The sequence below is a fragment of the Ambystoma mexicanum genome, chromosome 3q (genome assembly GCF_040938575.1).
Source record: "Ambystoma mexicanum isolate Mex_15411 chromosome 3q, UKY_AmexF1_1, whole genome shotgun sequence".
NCBI lineage: Eukaryota > Metazoa > Chordata > Amphibia > Caudata > Ambystomatidae > Ambystoma > Ambystoma mexicanum.
In genome coordinates, this window is record NC_090926.1 from 930,221,624 (window position 1) to 930,246,938 (window position 25,315).

The 25,315-nt window shown below is 47.8% G+C and overlaps 1 protein-coding gene across 1 annotated transcript in view; it reads right to left on the reverse strand.

The window, feature by feature from the left end:
• LOC138583120 (cholesterol transporter ABCA5-like) overlaps positions 1-25,315 on the reverse strand; it is a 3,134,767-nt gene that overhangs the window by 3,018,624 nt on the left and 90,828 nt on the right. Inside the window, exon 3 of the mRNA XM_069655080.1 lies at positions 1,176-1,380. Coding sequence (XP_069511181.1) covers positions 1,176-1,380 — 205 coding nt within the window. The remainder of the gene's footprint in view (positions 1-1,175; positions 1,381-25,315) is intronic.

Below are 25,315 nucleotides of genomic sequence, written 5' to 3' on the forward strand. Positions count from 1 at the left end.
TCGGGGTGGGGACATCGGGGGCGGGGGGTGGATGGGTGGGGCAGACGGGGGTGGTTGGGAAGTTGACAGCCATGCGATAACGTTACTTGTAATGTATTCACTCTGCTCTGTTGCAAATATAAACACAGTGTAAAAAAAGAATGAGTGAGTCATTGCCAAATAACAGTGAAGAGAAGGTCATGAAAGACCGATTTTAAGATTGTAATTTGGCTGGGAAAAATTGCTCTATTTTACTAAGAATTTGAAACGGAAAAGATATTACCGAATGGTTCAAATAGTCCTTAAAGTTTTCATATTTTGGTTATACCACACACTACAGAATCAGTGAGCATTAATTTAGAGTTGAAGGTACAGCTGTACTGTATGGTTTTACTGCTGGTACAGAGCGAATTAGCCAACTTGCTCGAAAAAATAGATTGAATGGTACATTTGACTGATTTCTCCAAGTACCATTCGATCGATTTTTCAAAATACTGAACATGGAGAGTGGGGGTTGCAGGGGTGTACCCCGCCCCTCATGTTCTGTATTTTTGGGGCTATCAGAGGTGCGGGGGAGTACCCCGCTTCCTCAATATTGGAGACAGGGGATGAAACATTACAAAAAAACAAAAAAAAAAGACAAAAGAAAAAGGGATCCTGCGGCATCAGATCTGACCCGCATTAGGGGGCCGGAACTGATGCCGCAGAGTACAGGAGAGGCATCGGACCGAGAAAAAGGAAAGTAGGGGGTGTGGGAGAGATGTACTGAGGAAATGGAGGGGCATGGGTTTGGTTTTTTCAGCCGCAGTAAACGTATTTGCAGCGAAATTGACTATGGTCAATTCTGCCACGAACAATTCTTTCACTGTCAAACAACCCAAATCCTGTGCAGAGTATGGTTACTGAGCCTAACGTAAAATTCTTTCAAGCACATTTATGTTGTGGTATCTTATACACATGTATCTCCTTATTTTGGTGGTTTTAAATGTTTCCCATCCAACTATGGTTTTCTTCCCTCATCAGTCTAAGGGGCTCCAGTGGAAATTAAGGCCATGTATGACAGTGTCTAAAAGCATAATCATGAAATAGAGTCAAATATAGCACATTTCACAAAAGCACCAGAAAAACAATATCGAAATCTGCATTTGACCAAGCATGCTCACGGTATAAATGCAATTAAATTGTGCATACACTACCCTTTGGTAAGCAGTCAGAGTACACTAACTGCATGATTCTGCTAGTGCGATTAGTCAGTGGTGTGTATCCAAGACTGAGGTCCGAGGTCAGGTATTCATGCAACGATCCAAGGATTGTGCTGGGCATTGCATCATAGTGTTTATTCGGATGCATTAAACTAAGAAACATCAACAAAATGAGCAAAAACAGTGGGAAAAGGATTTCCTGTAAATAAAAAGAAAATGCAGTCAATAGCAAAGAAAATGGCTTGGGTAATCACACAATCCGTACATTAAATTTCCCTGCAGCCCATGCACGTTCATTGAAGACAGCATCTCACAGAGTATACACAATGTTGGATTACTTGACAATATCTACAGCTTTGTGAACATTGTTCTCAATGAAAAAGCATGCAGAGTAAATTTGCGATTAATCACTTTCAATTCCCTTTTTAAGAGGCCCAACATAAAAAAGTAAGTATTCAAAACAGAGTAGGGGAAAGCAATATCAAAGAAAGGAGGGACATACAGGACCACTATTTTCAGAAAACTAAGCAACCAGAGAGCATGTTGCTTATTCCAAGGCAAAAGCATAATTCCAATATCTGATGATTTAAATTTCCCAATGCATGTCTTTTTACAAGCCATGATGGCTACAACCATGGTTTGAATTTAAAGCTTGCAAATAACTATTTGCAAGTTGCAAAACATGTTTTGTCAGTTTAAAAAAAATGATAGCATGGAAGTACTTGCCAGACACACTTTTAGCTTTCATAAGCAGACAGGGTTCAGTGGGGTCATTCTGTACATTGCGACTCTGTGTGTCATTTGTGTTGCTATAGAGATCTTCTATAGTCACAGAATTTGGAGACGTTTTTTGCACCAATTTATCAACAGAAGTGCAGCTGCTGGATTGTCCTCGTTATTTCCGATTTACCACTGGAGGGAGGGAGTCCAGCCCAGCCCCTATGCATGGACCGAATTCCGGTATTGGCTACAGCATTTAGGCTATTCTCCAGTCATTAGCAAACCAAAAGGAGGGGGAGCAGAGTCAACAGCAGAAAAGGTGGGACTATGAAATGCGACTTTAAAAGAAGTGAGCCGGGTAGAAGGTCACACGCACACACGTCCAACCATACTACTTGAGCTGGGGAGGGGGAATTTGGGATGGAAGGAGCAGAGGACAGTGCAAGGTATGGGGGACAGGTGACATCACTTCACTGACTTAAAAAAACTATATAAAACATATTTATTATATTTAAATACATTTGTTAAGTAGTAAGACAAATTGAGGGAATTCACATCCTCCCGCCAAGGGGAAGTCCTCCAAATGAAGCTAGGAAGGTGAGCCCGCTAAGCAATAGCCTCCCTAGGGGAATAAGTCAAGTCTGACCTCACCGAGTCAAACTCCCTCTGCGGGCGCAAGTACTCCCGTTCCTTTGAGGAACTCCCAAAAGAATATCCTTCAATGGCCCACTTGGGAATATAAGACAACTTCAAGGACATACAATATATAGATTTGGAGGAAGAACACCCTGTTAGCTGTTAATGGCAACCGGAAAAAAAAAATGTCTTTAAATAGAAAATCCCATTTAACTGGGGCGAAGAAGCTGAAGTGGAGACCCTGCAGCAAGCAGAGGCAGAGAGACCCATACGTCGGCCAGGGAAGCCCTATGGTGACGCAACACCTTAGAGAGGAGGAGACTCTGTAGACGGTGAAGCCTGCGAGTTTGGAAACGGTTGGGAAGCCGATGGAGCAGGGGACGCAGAGAGTCCTTCAAGATGCAAGCAGAGAGAAATTGGTGGCGTGACCACAGAGATCCCATGGTGGACCGGCGGACTCCAGAACAATGTAGAGAGCACTAGGCAGCCCTGACCGCCTACTATCCAGATGCCGCAGAGCAGTCAATCAGTATGGAGCACAAAGCTCAGGATGCCGGCGAGAAAGCGAAGAAAGCAAGTAACCCTGAACGAACGAATGCCACGGGGACGTTAACCCAGTCAAGCCCAGGTAACCGGCGTTAGGTCAGATTTTTCATTTGATGCCAAATCTCCTACACCCACAGCACTTTTTACAATACTTGCGGATTTCTTTTCTACGTTCCTGGGTAAGTGGGAACTTTTCCCCCACTCACTCTTTCTTTTACATCAGCTATGGGAGTCATCTTTTTTTTTAAACGTATTTTTATTGTTTTTCATGTAAACAACAAACCATCAACACCATAATCCCACATAATTCCTCCCCACACTCACCTCCCCTCCACCCCCCTGGAAGATATGGGCCCCTTTCAGTTTTGCATCGGGAAGGTCTATGAGCTATATATGTCTGTCATTTTGATGTTATGCGGGCACCATTGCTCCATGAAGTCCGACTTCAAGTATTCCAAAACTCCCCCCATTCCTTCGTGAATTAGTTCTTCTGGTCCTGAAGGTGGTGCGTGATCTTTTCCATGGTCATTTGCGACCAGACCTTCTGCAACCAAGTGAATACCAATGGCGGGTCTTGTTTTTTCCAGTGTTGGGCAATCGTTGCCCAAGCCGCGATGACCAGACCCATGAAGCTCCTCCATTGTGCTTTATGAAGTCTCTTTGCCTGTGGGTCCTTGAATCCGCACAGCCACACCCGCTCCCCCATTTGGTCAGCCTCCGGAAACATCTTTGTCATTTCCAATTGCACTTCCCTCCAGAAACCCTCAACCCCCTGGCAGTCCCACCAGATATGCCTCCACGTGCCTGATTCCGGGCATCTCCTCCAGCAGCGATCCGACATTTCCGGATACATAGTTTTGAGCCTCTCTGGTGTGTAGTGCCATTGAGTAATTATTTGAAGACACATTTCTCTGGTTTGGACTGCCCAGGTGAGCTTTGGGATGCCCGTCCACAATTCCGCCCATTGCTGTTTAGATATCTCTTCCCCCAGCGTGCCTTCCCATTTCTTCATGTATGTCCATTTGATTTCTTCTTCTTGTGTATTGATAAAGTTATATAGTGTTGACACCAGTTTCTTATCGACTGGGTTGGTTATTAGATATTTTTCGAATGGAGTTAGGTCCCTTGTGGCACTGTGTGACCTCCAGAGTGGTAAGCCAGTGTTTGATTTGCTCATATTTATACCTATGCGCCTCTGTTAGGGTCCACATTTTTTTACATTCTGTAAATGTTCTTATTTCATTGTCTTGGAACATTTCCCCAATTTTCCTGCACCCTGCGGCTTCCCATTTTTCAAAGGCCCCAGATTCTTGTCCCGGTGGAAACTGTGGATTTCGGCATATAGGTGTGAAAGGGGCCAGTGGCGTGGTCATAGTACCCCTCCTGGTTTGTTTGTCCCAGGCATCCAAGGTGGTTTTCATGACCACAGTGGTGCGAAGATTTTGGTGTCTATGTTGTTTGTACTTCCACAGTAGGTCCTCCAAGGGAGTTCTGACGACCGCCCTATCTTGAGTCACCCTTATTGTTCGTTGGTCTTCCCCCAGCCATTCCTTCATGACCCAGAGTTGCGCTGCTTGATAGTATTTCCTAAAGTGTGGGAGTGACATTCCCCCTGCACTGGTAGGTACCGCGAGGATGGCTCTGGCAACCCTTGGGGGTTTCCTGTTCCACACGTAGTTCGAGATGGCCTTTGACAATGCTTTAAAGAAGGAGTTTGGGACTTTTATTGGGAAGGCATGGAAATAGTACAGCACCCTGGAGAGTATGTTTATTTTCACTAACTGAATTCTGCCCCACCATGAGACCCATAACGGGCACCATCGATTTAGGTCCTTCTTCACTCGGGCCAGAAGCTGGGGCTAATTACCATTATATATCCTGTCCACCTTATGTGCGAGTGTCACCCCTAGGTACTTGATACCCTCCCCTGCTATTTTAAGACCTAGCAAGTCCGCCTCTTTTTCTAGTGTCCCCTTATCCCCAGCTAGGAACAGGATCTCCGATTTTTTCCTGTTTATTTTTAAGCCAGAGATCTACCCAAAAGCCTCCAATTCTTTTAAGGTTTGTGATAGGGATTTCCCGGGGTCTTCCAGGCCAGTAGCATATCATCTGTGTAAGCTATGACTGTGTTGTCTGCCCGCCATCTCAATCCCCCTTACCCCTGCAGATTCTCTGATTTTAATTAGGAGGGGTTCCAGAAATATGGCATATAGGAGAGGGGAAGAGGGGGCAGCCCTGTTTGGTTCCCCTTGATATCCCCACCCTATCCGTGACCTCCCCATTTATAGCTATTCTTATGGTTGGGGAATTGTAGTTGGCTTTGACCAGGTTTATGAATTGGTCTCCGAATCCCATATGTTTCAGTGTTTTAAAGAGAATGGGCCACTCTACCCGGTCAAAGGCCTTTTCGGCGTCTAGTGAGAGTAATATTGCTGGTGTGTGGGTAATTCCTATTTTTTCTACCAAGTGAATTATTCTTCTTAAATTGTCATGAGTTTGCCTGCCGGGGATGAAGCCAGATTGATCTGTATTTATTAGAGTCGGAAGGAGGGGTGACATCCTGGTGGCCAGTATCCTGGTGTAAATCTTAGGGTCCAGATTTATCCGGGCAATAGGGGATATGAGCCGGGGAGGGTGGGATCTTTACCTGGTTTGTGAAACACTAGGACCTTTGCCTCGTTCATGGAAGGAGTCACATTTTCGCTGTCCTTAAATGTGTTCAATAGCCTTGTCAGTATTGGAATGAGAGTGTCTGCGTATTTTTTGTAGAAGGGGGCCGTAAAGCCATCTGGGCCTGGTGCCTTGGAATTTGGGAGGCCTGCTATTGCCCTCTGGACTTCCTCTTCCATGATCCGTGATTCCAGCGCCTCTTTGTCTTCCTCAGATATTGCCGGAATGGGGAGAGATTGTAGGAACCTGTCTTGTTTCTCTTCATCCGGGTGCTCTGTCGCATACAGCTCTTGATAGAAGGCCTCCCCTATGTCCTTGGTGCGTGTTTGGGTCTCTCCATGTGCATCTCTGACATTCAGGATAGTCACTGATTTCTGTTTTTCGCAGAGTTGTCTTGCTAGGTATCTGTCCGCCTTGTTGGCCTTCATATAGTATCTACGCTTTAGATAGAGGAGGGATTTTTCTGCCTTTTTGTTGCGGAGCATATCAAGTTGTCCTTGCACATGTTTCAATGCCTTCTTGAGACTTCTAGTGGGATGAATTACCAGCTCCCCTTGAATGTCCGTTATTTTCTTTTCCAATGTTCTTTCCCAATTATGTTTCTGTTTGTCCTTGGCGGCCTTCAGCGCTATCATATGTCCCCGGATCACTGCCTTGAAAGCTTCCCATACGGTGCCTAGAGAATACTCCCCAGTGTCATTTAGTTGGAAAAATTCTTTGATTTTCTCCCCTACTGCTTCTCCCATCACCTGGTCCGTAAGAAGATCTGTTGGCAAACTCCACCTCCAAAGGCCTCCCCACCTTTCGGGGTCTGGATGTCCAGCCATAGCGGGACATGGTCCGATAGAGCTATCAAGCCCGTTTCTTTTCCTTCTATTTTCCCAATCAGACCCGCCAACACCCAGAAGTAATCTATTCTCGACATCGTGTTATGCATGTGCGAGTAATGCGTAAAACCACTTGCTTGACCCTCCAATTCCCTCCAGGCATCACACAATGCCAACTGCTCCATCTTTTGCTTAAGTTGTTTGGACGGAGGCCCCTGACCTTGGGTTCCTCCCGCACTCCTATCCCACTTTGGTTGCCAGGCCATGTTCAGATCTCCTCCCATTATTACCTCTCCTTTCGCAAGCCCCTCTAATTTCCCCAACGTGCCTCGGAGGAATCCGTCCTGCCCAGAGTTTGGTGCGTATATTGCCGCTAGGGTAAGCAGGCGTCCCCCTATTGAAACGTTTGCAAATGCATACCTCGCTTCCCTGTCCACCTGTGAGTCTATGAGGGTTGCCACCCATCCCCCTTTTACCGCAATCATCACTCCTGCTCTTTTTTCCCCCGGCATTCGCTTGCGCCCATACCGTGTACCCTCTGAGGTTTACCTTCTTTCTATCTTTGGCTCTTATAGGAGTTGAGTTTCCTGGAGGAGCAGAATGTCCGCCTTCTCCCTCCTAAGCAAAGCCACCACTTTTTTCCTCTTCGCCGGCCAATTCAACCCCCTTACATTAAGTGAAAAGATTCTGAGCTTCCCCATCTCGTCTAGTCTATAGCAGCTGCTAGCAATCCCGCCTGTTGTGATCCCATCTCTCTTCCGGAGTCCCCCCTCCCAATCTCACCCCCACCTCCCCAACCGCCCCCAACTGTTAACATTAACTCAACTTTGGTCCAGAGGAGGGCCCAGGCACCTAAGGTTGCTAGGGTGTTGCGCCTATCGCTCCTTGCCCTCAAATGACTCGGGATTAACTTTGCAGGGAGTCCTAAACCCGCATTTTCCTCAGACCTGGTTACTTGTCCCTTCCTGGTCCCCCACTGGGCACCCGTATGTCTGGTATTCCGAGGTTCCTCAACAATTTCCTCTCCAGCCTTCTCTAATCGGAAATTGAACTATCGGTTTTTCTCTGGGTTCTCCTCTACTCCGCTGATAGCTGCCCAGCGTTACCCCCTCCCGTTTTGTTTCTTTTTTTGCCGCACTACTTCCCATCCTCTCGACCTCTTATGCGGTTCTCCCTTAGACCGGACGCCCCTCTGGACTGCCTCCTCTATCTGCAGGTCCATTATATGGAGTCCTTCCTCACTGGTGGTCACTCTTCTCTGTTTGCCTTCCCACTCGAACAGAAGACCAAATGGGAACATCTGATCTCTTTCGCCACCAGCTCCCTCACCTCTCTCCTTTTTAAGAGTGTCGCTGAAGCCAGATCCTGGTATAACATATTTCCACCCCATTCATCCTTATGTGGTCTAATTGCCTCACGCTTCTTAAGATCTGCTGCTTTTGTGGATATGATGAGAGGGCCGCCAGTACATCCCTTGGTCTTTCCCCTGGGGCGCCTGTTCTTTTCGGGCCCACCCTGTGAACTTGGTCGATCCCGATGCTTTCCGCTTCTTCTATTATATCTCTGAATACTTCTTGAACCGTACTTTTGAGATCTTTGTCTAACACTGACTCGGGCATCCACTTGATGCGGATATTGGATCTGGGGGAGCGGTTTTCCAGGTCTTCACACTGGATTTCTAGGTTATGAGTTAACCGAACCAAGTGTTCCTGCGTTTCACTGTTCTGTCTTGCTTCATCTTCCACGTTTTGCACAATTCTCTGTATGGTATCTGTCCTTTCTTCCAACTTGACCACATCTAGTTTCAGTTCTTGGACTGCCTGCTTCATTTCGTTCCTCATTGAAGTAAATTGGTCCTGCAAAGTAGACATGAACTTGTCCTGCAACTCTACAAACCAGGCATGCATGTCGTCCTTTGAAGGATGCACTGGTTGGGGGGGGGGTGCCGTCCACCGTGGAGTCTTCCAGGGGCCTGTCCTTTGAGATTGCCGAGGCATCTGAGGACCACATGTGTAGCAGATTGGAGTCCTGTCTGGGGGGCTGTGACGCGGATTGACCTGCACCCCCTTTCCCGTTGACATCGTCCCCCTGTTATGGCTGTCCTTTAATGCCTCTGAAGGGCCTGTGGTGGGGCAGTTGTGGTGTCTTCACGGTGTATATGGTTGTATTTCACCTCCCTCGGAGTGCTTATGGAGGGGGCCACTGGGCAGCAGGCCGTAGGTCAGTGTTATTGTGGGGAGAGTATGGTGCCTCTACTGTTCCCTCCTTGGCTGCGCCACCTGTCCGTTGATGAGATGGAGTCCAGTTCCTCCCAAGGGGCCGCGCTCCCCCTCAGTACTGGCCGCTGCACCCCAGTCCAGAGCGGTGGCTAACTTATTGAGTGCCCCTCCAGACCCTTGTGAAGTGGGGAGAGGGGGGTGCCAATGCAGGCACGCTCACCTTAGGCTCTGGGTTCTCTTTTCCCCCTTGACTGGTGCCTCCGCTTGTCGTGCTTGGGAGCGCTGTCTCCTCCTCCCGCTGGTATCCTTCACACGCAGAGGCCCTGTGTGCCGCGCCGGAGCCGACCGTTAGCTGTGCTGTTGGAAGCTTTCAGGGGCCTTGCGTGTGCTGATGTCCCCTGCGTGGGCATCCCTGTGGGGATCCGCTTGGGCCGCCCAGCCCACGGCACCCCGCCGCCTCTCCGTGTGCCGTGCTTCAACGTTTCGTCCAGGGGGTAAGGGTCGCCCGCGCCCAGCCTCGGCAGTGCGTTCTCGCCTGCACTGCTCCCTGGTTCGAGTTTTCGTGGCTGGCGCGTAGAGCCCCGGAGAGTCTTTTACTTCTCCCGCGGGAGGGAGTCAGATGGTCCCTCGCCCCCGGGCACACAGTTCGTTCCTCCGGCACTATCAATACGGGTCCTCTCCTTGGATTTCTGCTGGGTTCACCCTCGATGTGGGAGGGGCACCCGCGTCTCACGGCAGATGCGTGTCCCCAGGGGGGTCTAGCTGGGCGATTTCTCGTTGCTCCTGTGCCTGCTGCTTCTCGGGGGCATCGGCTGAATTTCCGGTGCAGAGTCGCTCAGAATTCACTTTAAAAGTGCTTTAATGTTGGCGTCCCAGCGGGGGCGCGGTTCAGACACGACTTCCACTGCTGGCGGCCATCTTGGAATCCTCATGGGAGTCATTTTTGCGTCTCTCCATACCTTATTCTTGGAGTAATACTTTCCTCCAACTGTATAGGCCTCTTTTGCTACACACAGCACTCTGTGCAGTGTGGCTTGGAGCCCCTTGGGCTTTCCTTTGTATTTTCTTTTCCTTGTGACAACTAATATTCCCAAGGATAGAAGTATTATTTGTATCCTTCTTACCTTTCCTTTCGTAGGATCAGCACACCTCACCTTATGTGGAGTGCTGAGGAATTTCACTGTATCCCCTTTCTGACTACTCTGGTAACATTTCTGTTACAGTGACAAGCATAACTGAATGGCTGGTGGCAGTGGACGTGTTCTACCATCTTTTGTGTAATATTTACCTGCAGGCCGTGCTGACAGCCGCAGGCATAAATAGAAGGGTTACCATTGACCCAAAATGGTGGCTGTGTTTGTTTGTTTGCCATTTCTTGTGTGCTTGTTCTTTCTTGGTCCTTCTGCTGAGTGGGGGACTGGTTTGACTTTTGTCTTCGGCAGGAATCCTTTGTGAAGCTCGCCAAGGCTCCAGTGTGTCTGTGAAGACAGGAAACGAGGGGGGAATCCGAAACTCTGCACCTTTGTCTTTTGGCATGCCTGCCTGAAACCAGTCCCAACTGGAAGGGTGGCTGTTGTAGAAGCCACCCCCAAAATGTTAATGTAGCATGAGTGTTGATTGGCTGGGCTCCTGGATAAATGGTTTGGGTCCAGAGGCTGAAGATAAGTCAACCACTGGAGTTGAAACTGATGAGGAAGAAGAAGAGAAGACGCTTGTAGCTACGTCCAGCGACTGGAGATGCCTCCTGAGTGAGCAGATACAAGCATCAGAAATACGATTACGGTGAGTAATGTATCCCTTCTGAGGCTTGTGGAATCTGCTTAGATCACATGCTGTGCATAGATTAGCGAGCAGTACCTGAAGAAGGAGGTGGGATGTGAGAAGGGTCATGAGCAAATAAGTGTCTTAGAACCGCTTGTCCCACTTGTGTATCTGTCTTGGAATGAGTGTCAATGCAGTAGTGCTGAGTAAAAGTGTGAATAGAGCTCCAAGTAGCTGCTTTGCAAATGGTGGCAAGGGGTACATTTGCAATGAAAGCCAGAGTGGCCCCAATGCCTTTTGTAGAGTGGGCCCCAGGCGTGAAAGGCAGAGTTTTTTCAGAAAGTAAGTAACACAGCTGGATACAGTTAATAATCCACTTAGAGATGGCACCTTTAGAGACGCGGGCCCCCTCTCTGCCTGTAGCTGCGGAGACAAACAGCTGATCTGTTTTCCTTAGCGGTCTGGTCTTGTTTACATAGTAGAGGACCGCCCTACATACATCTAGTGTGTGTAGTTTCACCTCAGCCGAGCTTTGTGGGTCTTGGAAGAAAGCGGAAGCTCGATGGACTGGTTCATGTGGAATTTTGAAATAAACTTAGGTGAAAACCTAGGGTGTGCGCATAAAACCAGTTTATCTTTATGGACAGTAAAGAAGGGATCTTGCACTGACAGAGCCTGAATTTCACTGATTCTTCTTATAGATGTAATTGCTACTAAGAAGGCCGTTTTGTAAGTCAGGTGTTTGAGACTGCTTTTATGCATGGGCTCGAATGGGGGGCCCATGAGCTTAGATAGCACCACGTTAAGGTCCCATCCTGGTAGTGGGTTTGAAATAGGAGGGTGAAGTCTCTTTACTCCTTCCATGAAGGCTTTAACTACTGGTACTTTCCACCACGACACCTTGTTATGGGAAGTGGTGTATGCTGACAGGGCTGCCAGGTGTACCTTCAGTGAGTTAAAAACCAGTCCTGCGTCCAGCAGGTGGAGCATGTATGTAACAATAGTGGAAGGAGTGCAATCAGCTGGGTTGATTTGTTTATTCTGGCACCAGATAACAAATCTCTTCCATTTGTCAAAGTAGCAGTGCCTTGTGTTAGGTTTTCTAGATTCCTTTAGGATGTCCATATACCTCTGTGGTAAATTAAGATGTCCGAACTCTATGACCTCAGGAGCCATGCTGCCAGGTTCATTGAGTTGGGTTGGGGATGCACTGTTTGACCTTGGTGCTGGGACAGTAGGTTGTACAGATTTTCTGGGCAAGCTTGGACAGATTTGGCGACCGAGTCCCTCCTTGCTTGTTCAGGAAGAACATGGCTGTTGTGCTGTCCGTCTGAATTTGCACTGACAGATTTAACAGGTAGGGCTCGAACGCTTGAAGTGCTCTGAATACTGCCAGAAGCTCTAACAGGTTGATGTGATTCTTGGCCACTGAGTGTGACCAGAGACCCTGAGCTGTGTGGTGGAGATGGTGAGCTCCCTGCCCCGTCAGGCATGCATCGGTTGTGATACCGCCTGTATCTCGGGATCGTAAAAAGGTTTCCCCTTGGACAGGTTCTCTCTTGTCCACCAGTGAAGGCTTTGTACAAGTGTTGGCGAAACAACCACTAGATCGTCCCACTGACCACTTGCCTGAGACCACTGTTTCGCCAACCATTCTTGCATGGGACGCATGCGCAGGCGCGCGTGAGGGACCAAGTAAATACATGACACCATCATGCCCAGCAAACGCATTGCTTTGCGTACCGTTAACTGGCGACCGGACTGATATTGCAGAATTTGCAGCAGTATATTCCGAATTCTTTCCTCGGAAGGAAAGGTCAACCCCTCTTGAGTGTCTAGGATAGCTCCTAGTAACTGTTTGGATGTGCTTGGCACAAGACTTGACTTTTTCTCGTTTATTGAGAAACCCAATTCGAAAAGGAGGGTTTTTGTGATAGCAGAAGACTTGGCCTTGTCTGTCTGTTTCTGAGGAGTGGAGTGTCTTAAAGGTGTGGAAGTAGGCAGAGGCTGCTTCCTTTGTTGTTTTTCCCCCTCCCCGTGAGTGGAAGAGTGTTTTCCCTGTTTTTTTGCCCCTAGGGAGCCTTTCGACACCTGGCGTCGAGGTTCGGGGGTAGTGTCCCTATCCTTCGAGTGTGGAGGTATGGGTTCGGGAGCCGGCGAAATGCGGTGTGTGGGTGCCGAATCCTGGCATGCGGTCTGGGGATGGAAGTCGGCTTCGTCCTCCGACGATCGAACTTCCGTTACGTTGGTGAGCGAGGCACTCTTGGCAACAGTGGATGATTGCCTGGAGTCATGCAGCGATCGTGATCGAGAACGCCCAGAGGACGCCGATTCGGACCGTTCTCTATGTGCCTCTTTCCGAGAACTCAACGTGCGCGTCGAGTCCCGGTTGGACTTCATGTGTTTTGTGGAAGTGCAGTGGGAAGCGCTTGTGTCGCCGGGGGTCTTCCCATAGCCGCCCTGCCGGATGACCTTCCGAGGTCGGGGACTTGCGCTTGGCTGTATTTCGACGCCATAATGCCCTCGCCAACCGAAAGCACGGCGTCGCTGCCATCGCTGAAGGCGCCCTCCGCTGCCATGGCCTCTTGACGCCTGGCGTGGTGGGCCCAACGCTTGATCGAACGGTCCTTAAGTGTTTTGGGTTTAAACCTACTACACGCTCTGCAGTTCGCCTCGGGGTGGTCCCTCGGCAAGCAGAGATTGCATGTGGCGTGCCGGTCGACCCAAGGGTATTTGCGGTTGCACTTGGGGCAGAATTGGAAAGGGGTACCCTCCATACGCACCTTATGGCAGCGGGCTTGCAGGGCCGAGGCCAGCGGCCTTCCAAGGCCCGGGCCGAGGCCAGAGGCCTTCCTAGGCCCAAATCTATCGTGCAGCTGTCGACGATCGAATTCTTCTCCGGGCCGGCGTCGAGTGTGGCAGTTCGGTGACATGGGTAAATTTAACAATATTTAGCAAAAGTAAGGCTAAGGCCAGGGAACTCCGCAAAATGCTTCTGACTAGAATGGCGGAAAAAAACAATCTGAGGGTCCTAGACGCGTGAGGGATCATGGGTACAGTGGACGTCACACTAGGGATAGTATTACTGGCACGCCCTGTGTCGACGCCCTTTCGAGTTTCGAAAAACAAACTGTAATACTCCGCAGCTTCCACTAGATGTCGGCCTATGCACAGCATGTGAACTAAGCAGATTCCACAAGCCTCAGAAATATATATATTAAACCAGTCTTTATTTGTAACTCTAGAGTGTATAAGTGTTTCTTTGGACCATATGTATGCTACAAGTTTTTGTGTCTTCTGTGAGAAACCAGAGGGTGTCTCACTCGTTAGTCCTCGGGGACTGGTCATCCAGGTGGCCAGGACATGGCCATCGCTTTTGGATCCAGTTTCACCTGGGTGATGGGTCTTCGTGGAGTGGGGTGAGATAGCCGATGGTGAGATGCAGGATTCCCCCTTATTATCCAATCCATCCTATGTTTTAGGATGCTCTGAGGTCCCAACCACCCACGCCCCCTTTTTACACAAACACTTGGCCGAGGAAGAGGATGACTGAGCGTAACAACATCCACCTACACACATTGTACTGGACATGGCCTGCTAATCGGGTCAGGCAAAGTCAGGCACTTGATGCTAAGTGCATACACCATGTACCAATTAGCTCTCCTCACACGAATAAAAGGCAGCACCCAAAGACACTCTGAGCAAGGCGGAACACTAGTACGAGCAGGGCTTCCAGGACGAAGGCAAACCTACTGGAGCAGAGCGACGGACCAAGGGACGGGAGCAGCGGGTTGGAAACCCCAGGAGTTCCTTACTAGAGGTTGTTGCCTCTGATAGGCAGCGAAGGATACGTGGTGAAGCCAGATCCCACAAGGGAAGATTGAATTGTGTTCCAAGAACATCAGCGACCCTCCTGGCTGAACAGCAGAGTTAGGGAGGCGAGGTCAAGCCTGTGGTACTAACCTTGACACCTGAATTGTGAATCGGAAAAACCAAGAAGAGACGGACACAGGCTGTGAGTTGGCAAAGCGACCTGAAAGACTGGTGTGTGAAGCAGCTAAAGTATATCGCAAGTGAAGGCTGCGCGCATGTGAGTGCAATGCAGACCTATGAATGAACTTTGAAATAAAAGGGGGCTGCGAAGACAGCAATACTAAGTAACGGAGTGGTCCGGTGAAAGGAAGTAGCCCACACAAAAGTCTCTGTGAAAAGTGAATTGTTTAAAGTGATAAGGAGTATGAACAGCAAAAGTGAAATAAAGAAGTTAACTTCCAGAGGAGGGGCATAGTGAAAGATGACGTGTGAACATTTAGGGAACCACGCACATTCGAAAGTCTTCGACATCAGAAAGGGGTCCGAGCCCCACAGAGGGAGACCAGAAGTGAAAAGCTTGGGGAAGGGAGCCCCCTTGATTGTTTGTGTTGAATTTTATTTTGAGAGGTCTGAGCCCAGCAGAGGTGGACCTACAAGAACTGGGTGGTACAATGTCTGAGCCCGAGAGAGGGGGAACATTGTGAACTGCTTTGATGAAACCTTATTTTTGAAGTAAAAGAAAAGAGACTTAAACGTGGACGGCCAGACGGTCTTGTTCCATGTGTTGGAACTGCTTATTGTGTTTGAAGCTGAGCCACAGTGTGTCATCCTGCCTACAGGAAGCACTTACTCCATGAGGTCTAACGTGGGGAGGAGAGCTGGTTCAACCACATTTATTAATTTGAATACTGGTATTTCCTTATGAATACATTTCTCCTTTTTATACTTTTTTGTACAAGAAATAGGGCAGGCATTAGGTTTTTTTAGCAAAGGCCATTTTGTTTTGACAGATTCCAGTCGGACTGCATTATTTGGTTCCATGTGATATTTCCGCCGCAAAAATATTGCGATGCAAAAATATCGCCATATTTTTGCAGCGAAAATAACACGTAGACCCTGCGGGGGACACCCCCGCATCATTTTTTTATGTGCGGGGGACACCCCCGTACCTAATATTTTCACCACCAAAAATATCGCCTATGGCCGTTCCCGATGACAATATGTTCGGCGATATTTTTGCTGGCGAAAATATTACCCGATACCCATTATTTATTATTTGATGGTCGAGACTACTCCCATCTTAGTTATAGGGCAAAGTAGGTGTTTCTCCAACCCCAACAATTTCAATAAAGGTTTTACAAATTGTACCCATTATGACAGTATCATACTTGTGATACCATGCCTCCCCTACATTTCCTACAACCCTCCCTGCCTTCTAAGATAAGCCTGGCTGCTCTGCCATTGCCCCTACCTTCTAGAAGTTGGAGCTCTGTACTGCCTAGTAGAGAGTCTTATAAAGGTCGACTTTAGAAAAAACTCCCTAACAGGGAAAACGGGAGACCCGAGAGGCCTGAGGGGAATCATTATTGTACCGATCCTACTCATCCCAGTCATAACTATGAAAGTATAAGACAATGGAATGATGGTATAAGAAAAACCCAAATTTTGTATACATTAAAGGATATGCCGAGTTTAAGAAACACGTCCCTAGGGAGAAAATCGGAGTTTTTAAAGAGAGCAACACGATTGTAATAGGAATTGTGAAGGAAACTATAAATAAGAGGACAATGCCTGAGGAGGAGGGAAGAGTGGAATATCTGTCATAAGACAGAGTATAGAGAGAAGGTATACTATGAATTGAGAAGAAACACAGAGTCTAAAGCGAGTATTACAGAGACTGGGTATCAATATTCTGGGAATGGGGGAAACATAGACTAGTTAGGTTGTAGAGATGCACACGTTATATCCTTCCTGAAAGTCAATATGTTTTACTGACAATTTAAATAGATGTTTATGTAAGTTTTCAGGTGCTCCTTGTTGGATCTGTGCTAACAGATCAGAAACATGAACAACGAAATGGTACCTCGCACACCTCGGGATACAAACAAGGGCACAACAGAAACAACTGAACAGTTGTAAAGATTATTAATTAGGAATTCCAAACAAGAAAACTCAAAGATTCTTTTGAGATAAAGTGTTCACAAAATAAAATATTTATATGGTATATTTTCTCAAATTTACATCACCAATTCAAATCAAAAAGCTGTAACTTATACCTCTTGGTACTTCAATACAATACAAACAATGACATCAATTTCAACAGTACAGTTATACATTCAAATGTTGAATTTACACAATTTTCAAAAAATAAACGCATAATTCTCTAAAGGAGTGAAAATGTACCGATATCTTGACAGGAGAGAACTATACTTGTCCACCTATCTTCTACTATGCGTTTCGGGCGTAGAGCCCTTCTTCAGATATGGTAATCTGGAATACTCTTTCTGAAAATGTAATGAAAGTAAATACTATTTAGTGAAAAAACTACTTTTAATGTTTTAAAGGGGGAAACAAAACCCTACATAAGCCAAAGGAATAGAGGAAACAAGAGGGTGAATATTCCATCAACCAAGATCAAAGTAATTGCTTAGTGGTCAGGAAATCAATCTCTGAGAAGGGACAAACACCTCAACACTTTGAAGGAGTTATATGAACTGATTAAAGAAGTCACAAGAGACAATTTATAAATATCATATTAAGAAGAGTCAAGAAGAGGAAACTTGCAAGAAGCAAGGTCTAGGAGAAGGGAGCCACTCTAGCTTTAGTTGTTAGAATAGTGGTAGGGTCTGCTAGGGTTTGTTTGCACTGTGGACACTCTTCTTTTGGGACATCCACAGATGACTGATGAGCACCTTAGTTTGATAGGCAGGGAACACCTAACAGAGATAGGGAAGGTTAGGTATTATACTTATTCCTTAATAAAACCTTGAAAATGTCTTCAAAGAGTCAGTGTCCTTGTGACCCGCCACAGTTGCTATACCAAGCCGATATAGGTCTATAGACCAGGCCGCATCATGCTTCTTGGGAGAAAGCCATGCTGAAATGCGCCCCTGGAGAAAGCCGCTTATCTGCTGCCTTGCTAATCAGTTTCCCTGTTGTTCAAGCATGCTTTGTTGATCACCATGTAACTTGCAGATAATATGTCGCAACACAGCCACAGTTCACAAAGGATCACCCCAAACTACGGTGTGCTTCTGGCAAATCACAGAGTCCCTGCTTCCATGCTTCCCCACATGGCCAAGTCGTGTTATCCAAGCCGAATCGTTCTTTCAAAAAACCTATGCCTCTTTTTCCTTTAAAATGGGAGGATGCTGGTAGTAAGTACCATTAAAAAACTCAATAGGACACCCAACAAGATGAGAATTACATTGGGTTAGAAATTATCTAAATGACCAACAGACGCCCAGATGTGGTCTAGCAAGTAAGTTGTCGGCCTGACTAAATTACTGTATATGTGCTTACTTTCCCATGTAATCAAACTGTATTAACCTGGGAAAATTACTTAAACTTTGAATCACTCAGTTACCAGCTAAACATAGTGAAAGCAAGGCCACTACACTGGACAGTTAAATCCAACACTACTCGTATCCAAACATCACTCATCGCCCCCCTTACAAATTAGTACACACAACATATCTTAATTCTGAGAAATACATTTTCAATAGATAAAAACCAGGGGTTTTGTCTTTGACAAATGCGTGTTCTAGATGTGTGGTACTTTCCCCCTCTTTATGAACTGCAGTCAGAATGTATGGCAGTGATCATGTAGGAGTAATTTCAGATTCTGAAAAATAGCGCACATTGAGTATCTGGAAATGTTGTGCAGAATAATGATGAAGCACAAGGACTAAAAGGTGAAAAATTATATAAAATAAAAATCAGTAGTAGATTCCACATTCTAAGACAACAAAGTAATTGGTGCTTTGAATAATTGTCTTGTTGTAGAAGCGCCATAAAAATGACCAATAAATAAATGAGATGAAGTCATCAACAATAAGTACAGTGCAAGAAGTTGTATGGTCTTCAAGCATGCTTCAGTAAGATTTGGCCTGTTTATTATGGCCAAGATGACAAGGTTTTCCTTTTGTTTTTTGCGCTAAAATTCGAGGCCTGAATACAACCCACGTTGAAAATTTTCAGATGGAATAGGACTGCCTTTTCAAAATGTCAATTCCTGGCAATCATGTTTCACTAATGTTACAAAATGCCAAACAGCAAACATGCACATTTCCATTCTATGGGAATCAAACAATATAAGAACCCCATGTTAAAATACACAGTTTGAAAGAATGGATGGTGAATCAATTTATCATCCATGAAAGTCTGGAGCGGAAAATGCAAGCAGAAATGCACAGCCATGCAAAATAAATACGCAAGAACTGATGCATTAAGGTCAAAAGACTATTTAGAACAGCAACATAATTTAATGACGTCCATTTAAGATAACATTTGAAGATTCTTAAAGCAATAACAGATTATCTGCCTAGAACCTTTAAGCAAGTAGTATAGTTCTGCGCTTCTGGCCAGAGAAGTTGCCTAAATACAGTTTAAGAAACAAAATATGGTTGTGAAGAAATTCTTCTTAGGCAAGTATGAAAGGGGATGGAAGAATACTAGAACATATCTTAAATCAGACATGAATCGGACATCATCCCAGACATGTTTTATCAAGAGTCTTCATGCTCTTTTAGGCTCTGTCGAGCGGTCACTGTTCGAGAGGTGGTCACAAACACTGGTTTTTACGCTCAATAAAACCAATCTCTAATCTCATATGCTTGTTTAATTTCTCTGACTTCATTTTGCTGGTGAAGCTGGAAAGTATTCCCCTCAAAGATCTGTTCATTCAATGTTTGGGTCAATGACGATACTGTCCTTCCTGATACTGGAATCCCTGCACATCACCTGATCTAGAGTGCTTCCAAGTCTGGAATCATTTACATTGAGTCTTCAAAAACCTCAAAACCATGTAAACTGCCAATTCTTTCATTTTTTGACTTCACAATATTTTATCCAAGTTTGCTACTGATCATCCTTTTGTTCTTCTCTGGCAGATTTGGATCCATTACCGTTATTGGCCACAATTTGCGGTCAAACATATTTTCAACATCTGGCATAATTGAGGTAGACAATACCTCAAACATGGTAGCTCAGAACCAGGAGGATGTTGGTACTGTGAAACTTCAGAAGACAGGGACTGACATGCAGACTAGCATTTAGTGAAACAGATAGGTTGTAAAAGAAAAAAATATTCCAGAGTGACATACTTTAGGGGGCGTGGCCAGCTGCTGTGCAATGTGGACGCGAGTCCCTGAAGCTCCAGAGACCACTGCAGAAATCCTGATCAAACAGCCTGCTATCTGTGTTGTTACTGCGGGAAAACAACCCTGCGGAGAGTCATACACCCAGAGACCTGATGGACAGAAAATAAAGCTTGGTATCCTCCTAATGAAGTTAAACGGCTGAGAAAGATCTGTGGCGGTGTCGGTGAGAGAAAGGCAAGATGGCCGCGGTCCACGTCCGGAGCCTGCAAAGCTGTGTGAGGGGGATAGCACCGTATGAGGCAACTGCGACGCAGCCTCTGCCGTGCCAGCGAAGACACGGCCTGCAATAAAGAAATAAAGAACTTCTACAAGTGACCGAATCACCCACTGCCTGCTGTGTGGGGACCCGGGGAGGAGCAGCGTCCCCGCCCGTGTGAACCCCCGTAAACATCTACGCCACAAACCTGTGTGCGGTGGTGACAAACTGGGCGATGTGCGTGGCAGACCGGGTCTTGGAGAAATGTGCACGCGACCCAGGTGAAGGCGCACTGGAGAGGAGCTGTGCCGCCAACATTGCTGTGCCCGCATGGCTTGAGGTGCAACGGGGCGCCCGTGTAAACCCGTGGCTGCCCCACCCCGTGACATCCTGTGGTGCGGCGGATCGGGGGGACCCTTCAGGGCCACCCCTGTTTAACAATATGGAGGGCTGCAGAGTGTGTAGGCCCCCCCAGTGTCTAGAGCACCCTGTACTCCTGGACGGCCCGCTGCAATGTACATAAACATTGCCCAGTACCTCCGGACTGGACCTGTGCCGGCCGAGGCTGTGAGCGGGGGTGCCTCTCGGAGAGAGGAGCATTCGCCGACGTGGCTCGGAGATCCGTGTGCGCCGGGGTGTGACACGGATTAGTGTGGAGAAAAGTTGTGCCCCCCCCCGCGGTACCCCCAAAAGACTGCTGTGCTTCTGCAGCCACGACCTGGAACCGGCAACGTGGAACGTGCTGCGCTCTCCATGATTGGCGCTCCCCTGCAGACAGTGTGACCACGCTGAAATACCCTCTACCTAATGGGCCCAGACTCACAGCGCTACCCGGCCACTTCACCCACCCGCGGTCCGGAGCGAACCAAGAAGCGGCGCAACCATCGCCCTGGTGGGTACTTCATCTTGTGGGGGTGCACCACCAACACATAGCAACAGCAGTGCATTGACGCACCGGCCTGATTAAGGACACAGGCACATAATTCCATCTCTGTCTACACCCTCGGGCCCAAATTCCCATAAAACAAGCTGTGCCCTGGCTCCGGGCCGTGAGTAGACAGGCTCCATTGCCATAAGGACCGCGATAGCCAACTCTGGACCCGTAGGTGATTGTGGGTAAACCAGAAGCGACCCCGCTGGGGCACACATCGGACAAGTGGGTGCCCCCCCATTGCACCAAGGTACTGTGGGGGTGCAGGCATAAAGTCGGTCGTTCCCGCCCTGACTGCACAACACCGTGGTCAATTGGGGTACAAAAAACACAATAACTGAATCAACCGCCCCATGGTGAACACGCGGACGTCAGCTCTCTCCACATCGGACAAGTGGGTGCCCCCCCATTGCACCAAGGTACTGTGGGGGTGCAGGCATAAAGTCGGTCGTTCCCGCCCTGACTGCACAACACCGTGGTCAATTGGGGTACAAAAAACACAATAACTGAATCAACCGCCCCATGGTGAACACGCGGACGTCAGCTCTCTGCCTATACCCTCCTCTAAGCAGACCCTTGCAGTCCAGAGTGGATGACAGCAAACGCGACGACAGCAAGGTAGCTGTGGCACCTCGGCTTGATTGGTTGCGAAGCACCTCAAGCATACAAACCTTGCTGCCTCACTGCTGCGGTCGTGTGGTGAAGACTGGTGTGCCACGGCTGGGCGCAGACTATACTTGCTATAACACAACAGCCGCCGTGGCGGTTACCCGCTGCACGCAAAGGAAACAATCCTCTGCATTGGCAGGGGCCAGTCGAACACATGATATGCAAAGGCAAAGTTAGAAAGACAGTTACCCAAAGCAGAATCGACCAATATACTACAACACCAGCAGCACCCTCCTCAGACCAGGACCAGCTGCACTTCATGACTGAGGCTGAGAGCTCTATATCCCTGAAGGATGTCATGGCTGCAATAGCCGACTCGCGGGCATCCATGGAGCAAAAAATGGATGGTATAAGCATGGATGTCTCCCTTCTCTGACATGAGCTGCAAAAATTTACATCACGTACAGGGGAAGCTGATCAGCGCATTTCCGGAGCAGAAGACGGGCTACGTAACATGGAACAGCACATGACCCAGGCCATGACACAAAGCAACACATTAGAGGAGAGAGTCGATGAGGGTGAGGGTCGATCCAGGAGTAACAATGTCCGCATACTGGGCCTACCAGAAAAATCAGAAGGGCCGTGCATGGAATTATTCTTAGAACAATGGCTATCTGACCTGTTCGAACCCAAATCATTGTCCACATTTTTCTCCATTGAACGGGCCCACCGTATGTCATCTGGACCACCTACACAAGGCTCACCACCACGCACAGTGATTGCGAAACTGTTAAATTACAGGGATCGAGACGCATTACTGCAAATGGCCCGCACGAAGGGAACAATCACACACAACGGATCCCGCATCGCCTTCTTTCCGGATTACACTCGGGAGGACCAGAAGGCAACACTCTTTTGACCGACTCAAGAAACACCTTCAAACCAAGAACGTGAAATATGGCCTTCTCTTCCCAGCGCAGCTTAAAATTTACCATCAAGGCACTACAGTACACTTCACAGATCCAAAGGACGCATGTAGATGGGAAGAACAGCACATTGAGGGTGACTGGAGTGTAGCGGGATTAAGAAACAACAGGAGACCTAGACTGCCGCCAGATCGGGGATTGCCTGCCCCGCTACCAATAGAACGAGATCCCGACCCACCGCCGCCGCCGCCGATTGAAGACTGCTGAACGTACAAAAAAAGAAAAAAAAGGTACCATTCTAATCTGGCGGGAATAAGTTTACAACAATCTGATGGCTCAATAAAGACACAATATGCAGTTTCAAGCTCCACGTATAGACTTAAGATTGAGCGACCCAGGGGGTATGGCGAGTCCCCCCCCCCCTCCAGACACTTAGACATTCCAGTCTAAAATGAGAACCTATGTTTAGTGTGGGCATGTTTTCGATTTCACAGCTGCTATATGTTGTTCGGGCGACAGATACTTGAAGTTGGGTGGAGTGTAGGGTGGGGGGTATGTTGGGGTTATTTTCTTAGTTCTGTTATTTATGGGTCCGCCAAGCAAGGCACAACTACTCAAAGGGGGGGAAACACCCAAGGGCAACACAAATACGGTCCCACTGGGGAAAATGCATCCTGTAATCAAACCCCTTGCCTCCTCATGTTCACACAGTCGACCGCAGTAGCTGGACAACACAAGTCACCCACGGTGCATGTCACGGTGTATGACATTCCCACTCCAAGCTGTTATGGCCTCATATAACAACATCACCAGAACGTTCCGGTTCATGACATGGAATGTCAATGGACTAGGTAATGGTATAAAAAGACGTTTAGTCACGCAATTCCTAAACAGACATAAGCCAGACGCAGTATTCCTAACTGAAACGCACCTCTCAGGCACAGTATGCAATCTGTTCAAGCGCACAAATGATCGAACTGCAATACACGCCGGCTTTACTATGGGTTCACGGGGCGTGGTCATACTAATATATAAAACACTCCTGCTCCATCTAACCAGCGTCACTCAGGACACAGGAGGCAGATATGTATACATTACGGGGACACTATGGGAACAATCCATTGCAATGCTAGCAATCTACACACCACTGCCCTGCTAGCCCCATTAGTCACTGATATCTCAACCCCTGATCACCGAGGACACAACTGATATTATAATCGTGGGAGGCGACTTTAACAAAGTCATGAATAAAGAAATGGACCGCACACACCTGCGAGGCAGAAACCCAAGCAAACGCACTAAGATAGCCACCTTTGATGACACCCTGGGACTACGGGACGTCTGGCGAGAGAAGCACCCCGGTGGCAGAGAATACTCCTTCCACTCTGGGGCGCATGCCTCGCTTTCAAGACTAGACTATTTTTTTCTCCCAATAGTGGACATACACAAGGCTAATAAGGCATGCCTACTCCCTAGAGGTATCTCGGACCACTCCCTCCTGTTGTTCGTACTCTATACCTCCAGACCGACCCCACCGCCCCCTGCGGTGGCGTCTCAATAACTACTACCTGGGGTTCCCAGATCTAGTAGAACGGATTCGAACAGTCACAAAATCCTATTTCAAAACAAACACAGGAACGGTTGATGACCCGGGAGTGCTATGGGAGGCATACAAGACAGTGCTGAGAGGGAAAATCATCTCCTGGACCACTGCCCATAAAAAGGAACACTTTGCCAGGTTACACGAGGCCGAGAGGCAGGTAAAACAGGCGGAAGAGGACCACCTGGCACAGGATCTGCCCGAAACACAACAGGCACTATTGCTTGCTCAGAAGCGCCTCCAAAATATAGCCCTAGACAACGCCAGACAAGCGTGCCAGGGTTTATGAAACAAGATAAGGACAGCAAGATGCTAGCTTGGTTGGAGCGAAGGGACGAGGAGTACAATCAAGTTAGACGACTCAGCCCGGAAGACTCTGACCCTCTGTTGACAGATCAGGAAATAGCGGGTGGCTTTGCCACCTTCTACACTGACCTCTACAGAACACCCGATTCCCCCATAGAGAATACGATTGTAGCGGATGTCCCTCTCCCTACCCTCAATAACGAAGAACGAGAACTCCTTGAAAAGGAGATGCCAGAAGAAGAGGTTGTGGCGGCCACGTCAGGGCTTCAATCAGGGAAGACACCAGGCCTGAACGGCTTCCCTTGGGAACTATGGAAGAAAATAGGAGCAGGGGAACTAGCTCCATATATGTTTACCAACGTGCCCGTGACCTCAGAGAAGCCACCATAATAGTGATTCCCAAAGCAGGCAAACCCCCCGACAAATACACCTCCTATAGACCTATCTCTCTTATAAACAGCAAAACCAAGATCCTTGCGAAGTTGCTAGCTGACCAACTACAACAGGTCATCCCGTCTCTAATCCATCCGGATCAATGCGGTTTTATGCTGCAAAGATCAACCCGCATGAATATCCATAGACTACACTCGGCCCTGGAAAGAAGTGGCGCCCTTCAGAGCCCCCTCGTCCTACAGCCCATTGACTTTGAAAAGGCATTCGACTCAGTCTATTGGGAGGCGATCTGGGAAATTATGCACCACATGGGCTTTGGCCCTCACTTTATGAAATGGGTTAAACTCCTCTACAGATCTCTGAGGGCCACAGTGAAGGTGAACGGCTGGGACTCAGACCCCTCTGAACTAGACAGGGCTGCCCTTTGTCGGCAATGATTTTCGCATTAGCGATCGAACCCCTGGCAGTACTGCTGCAAACCACGGAGACGTGGAGTGGCTTTCACTGGGCAGACAACTGGGAGGATAGAGTCTCATTATATGCAGACGACCTGCTGATATATTTAAAAGACCTGATTGACTCCTGTGCGGTAGTGACACG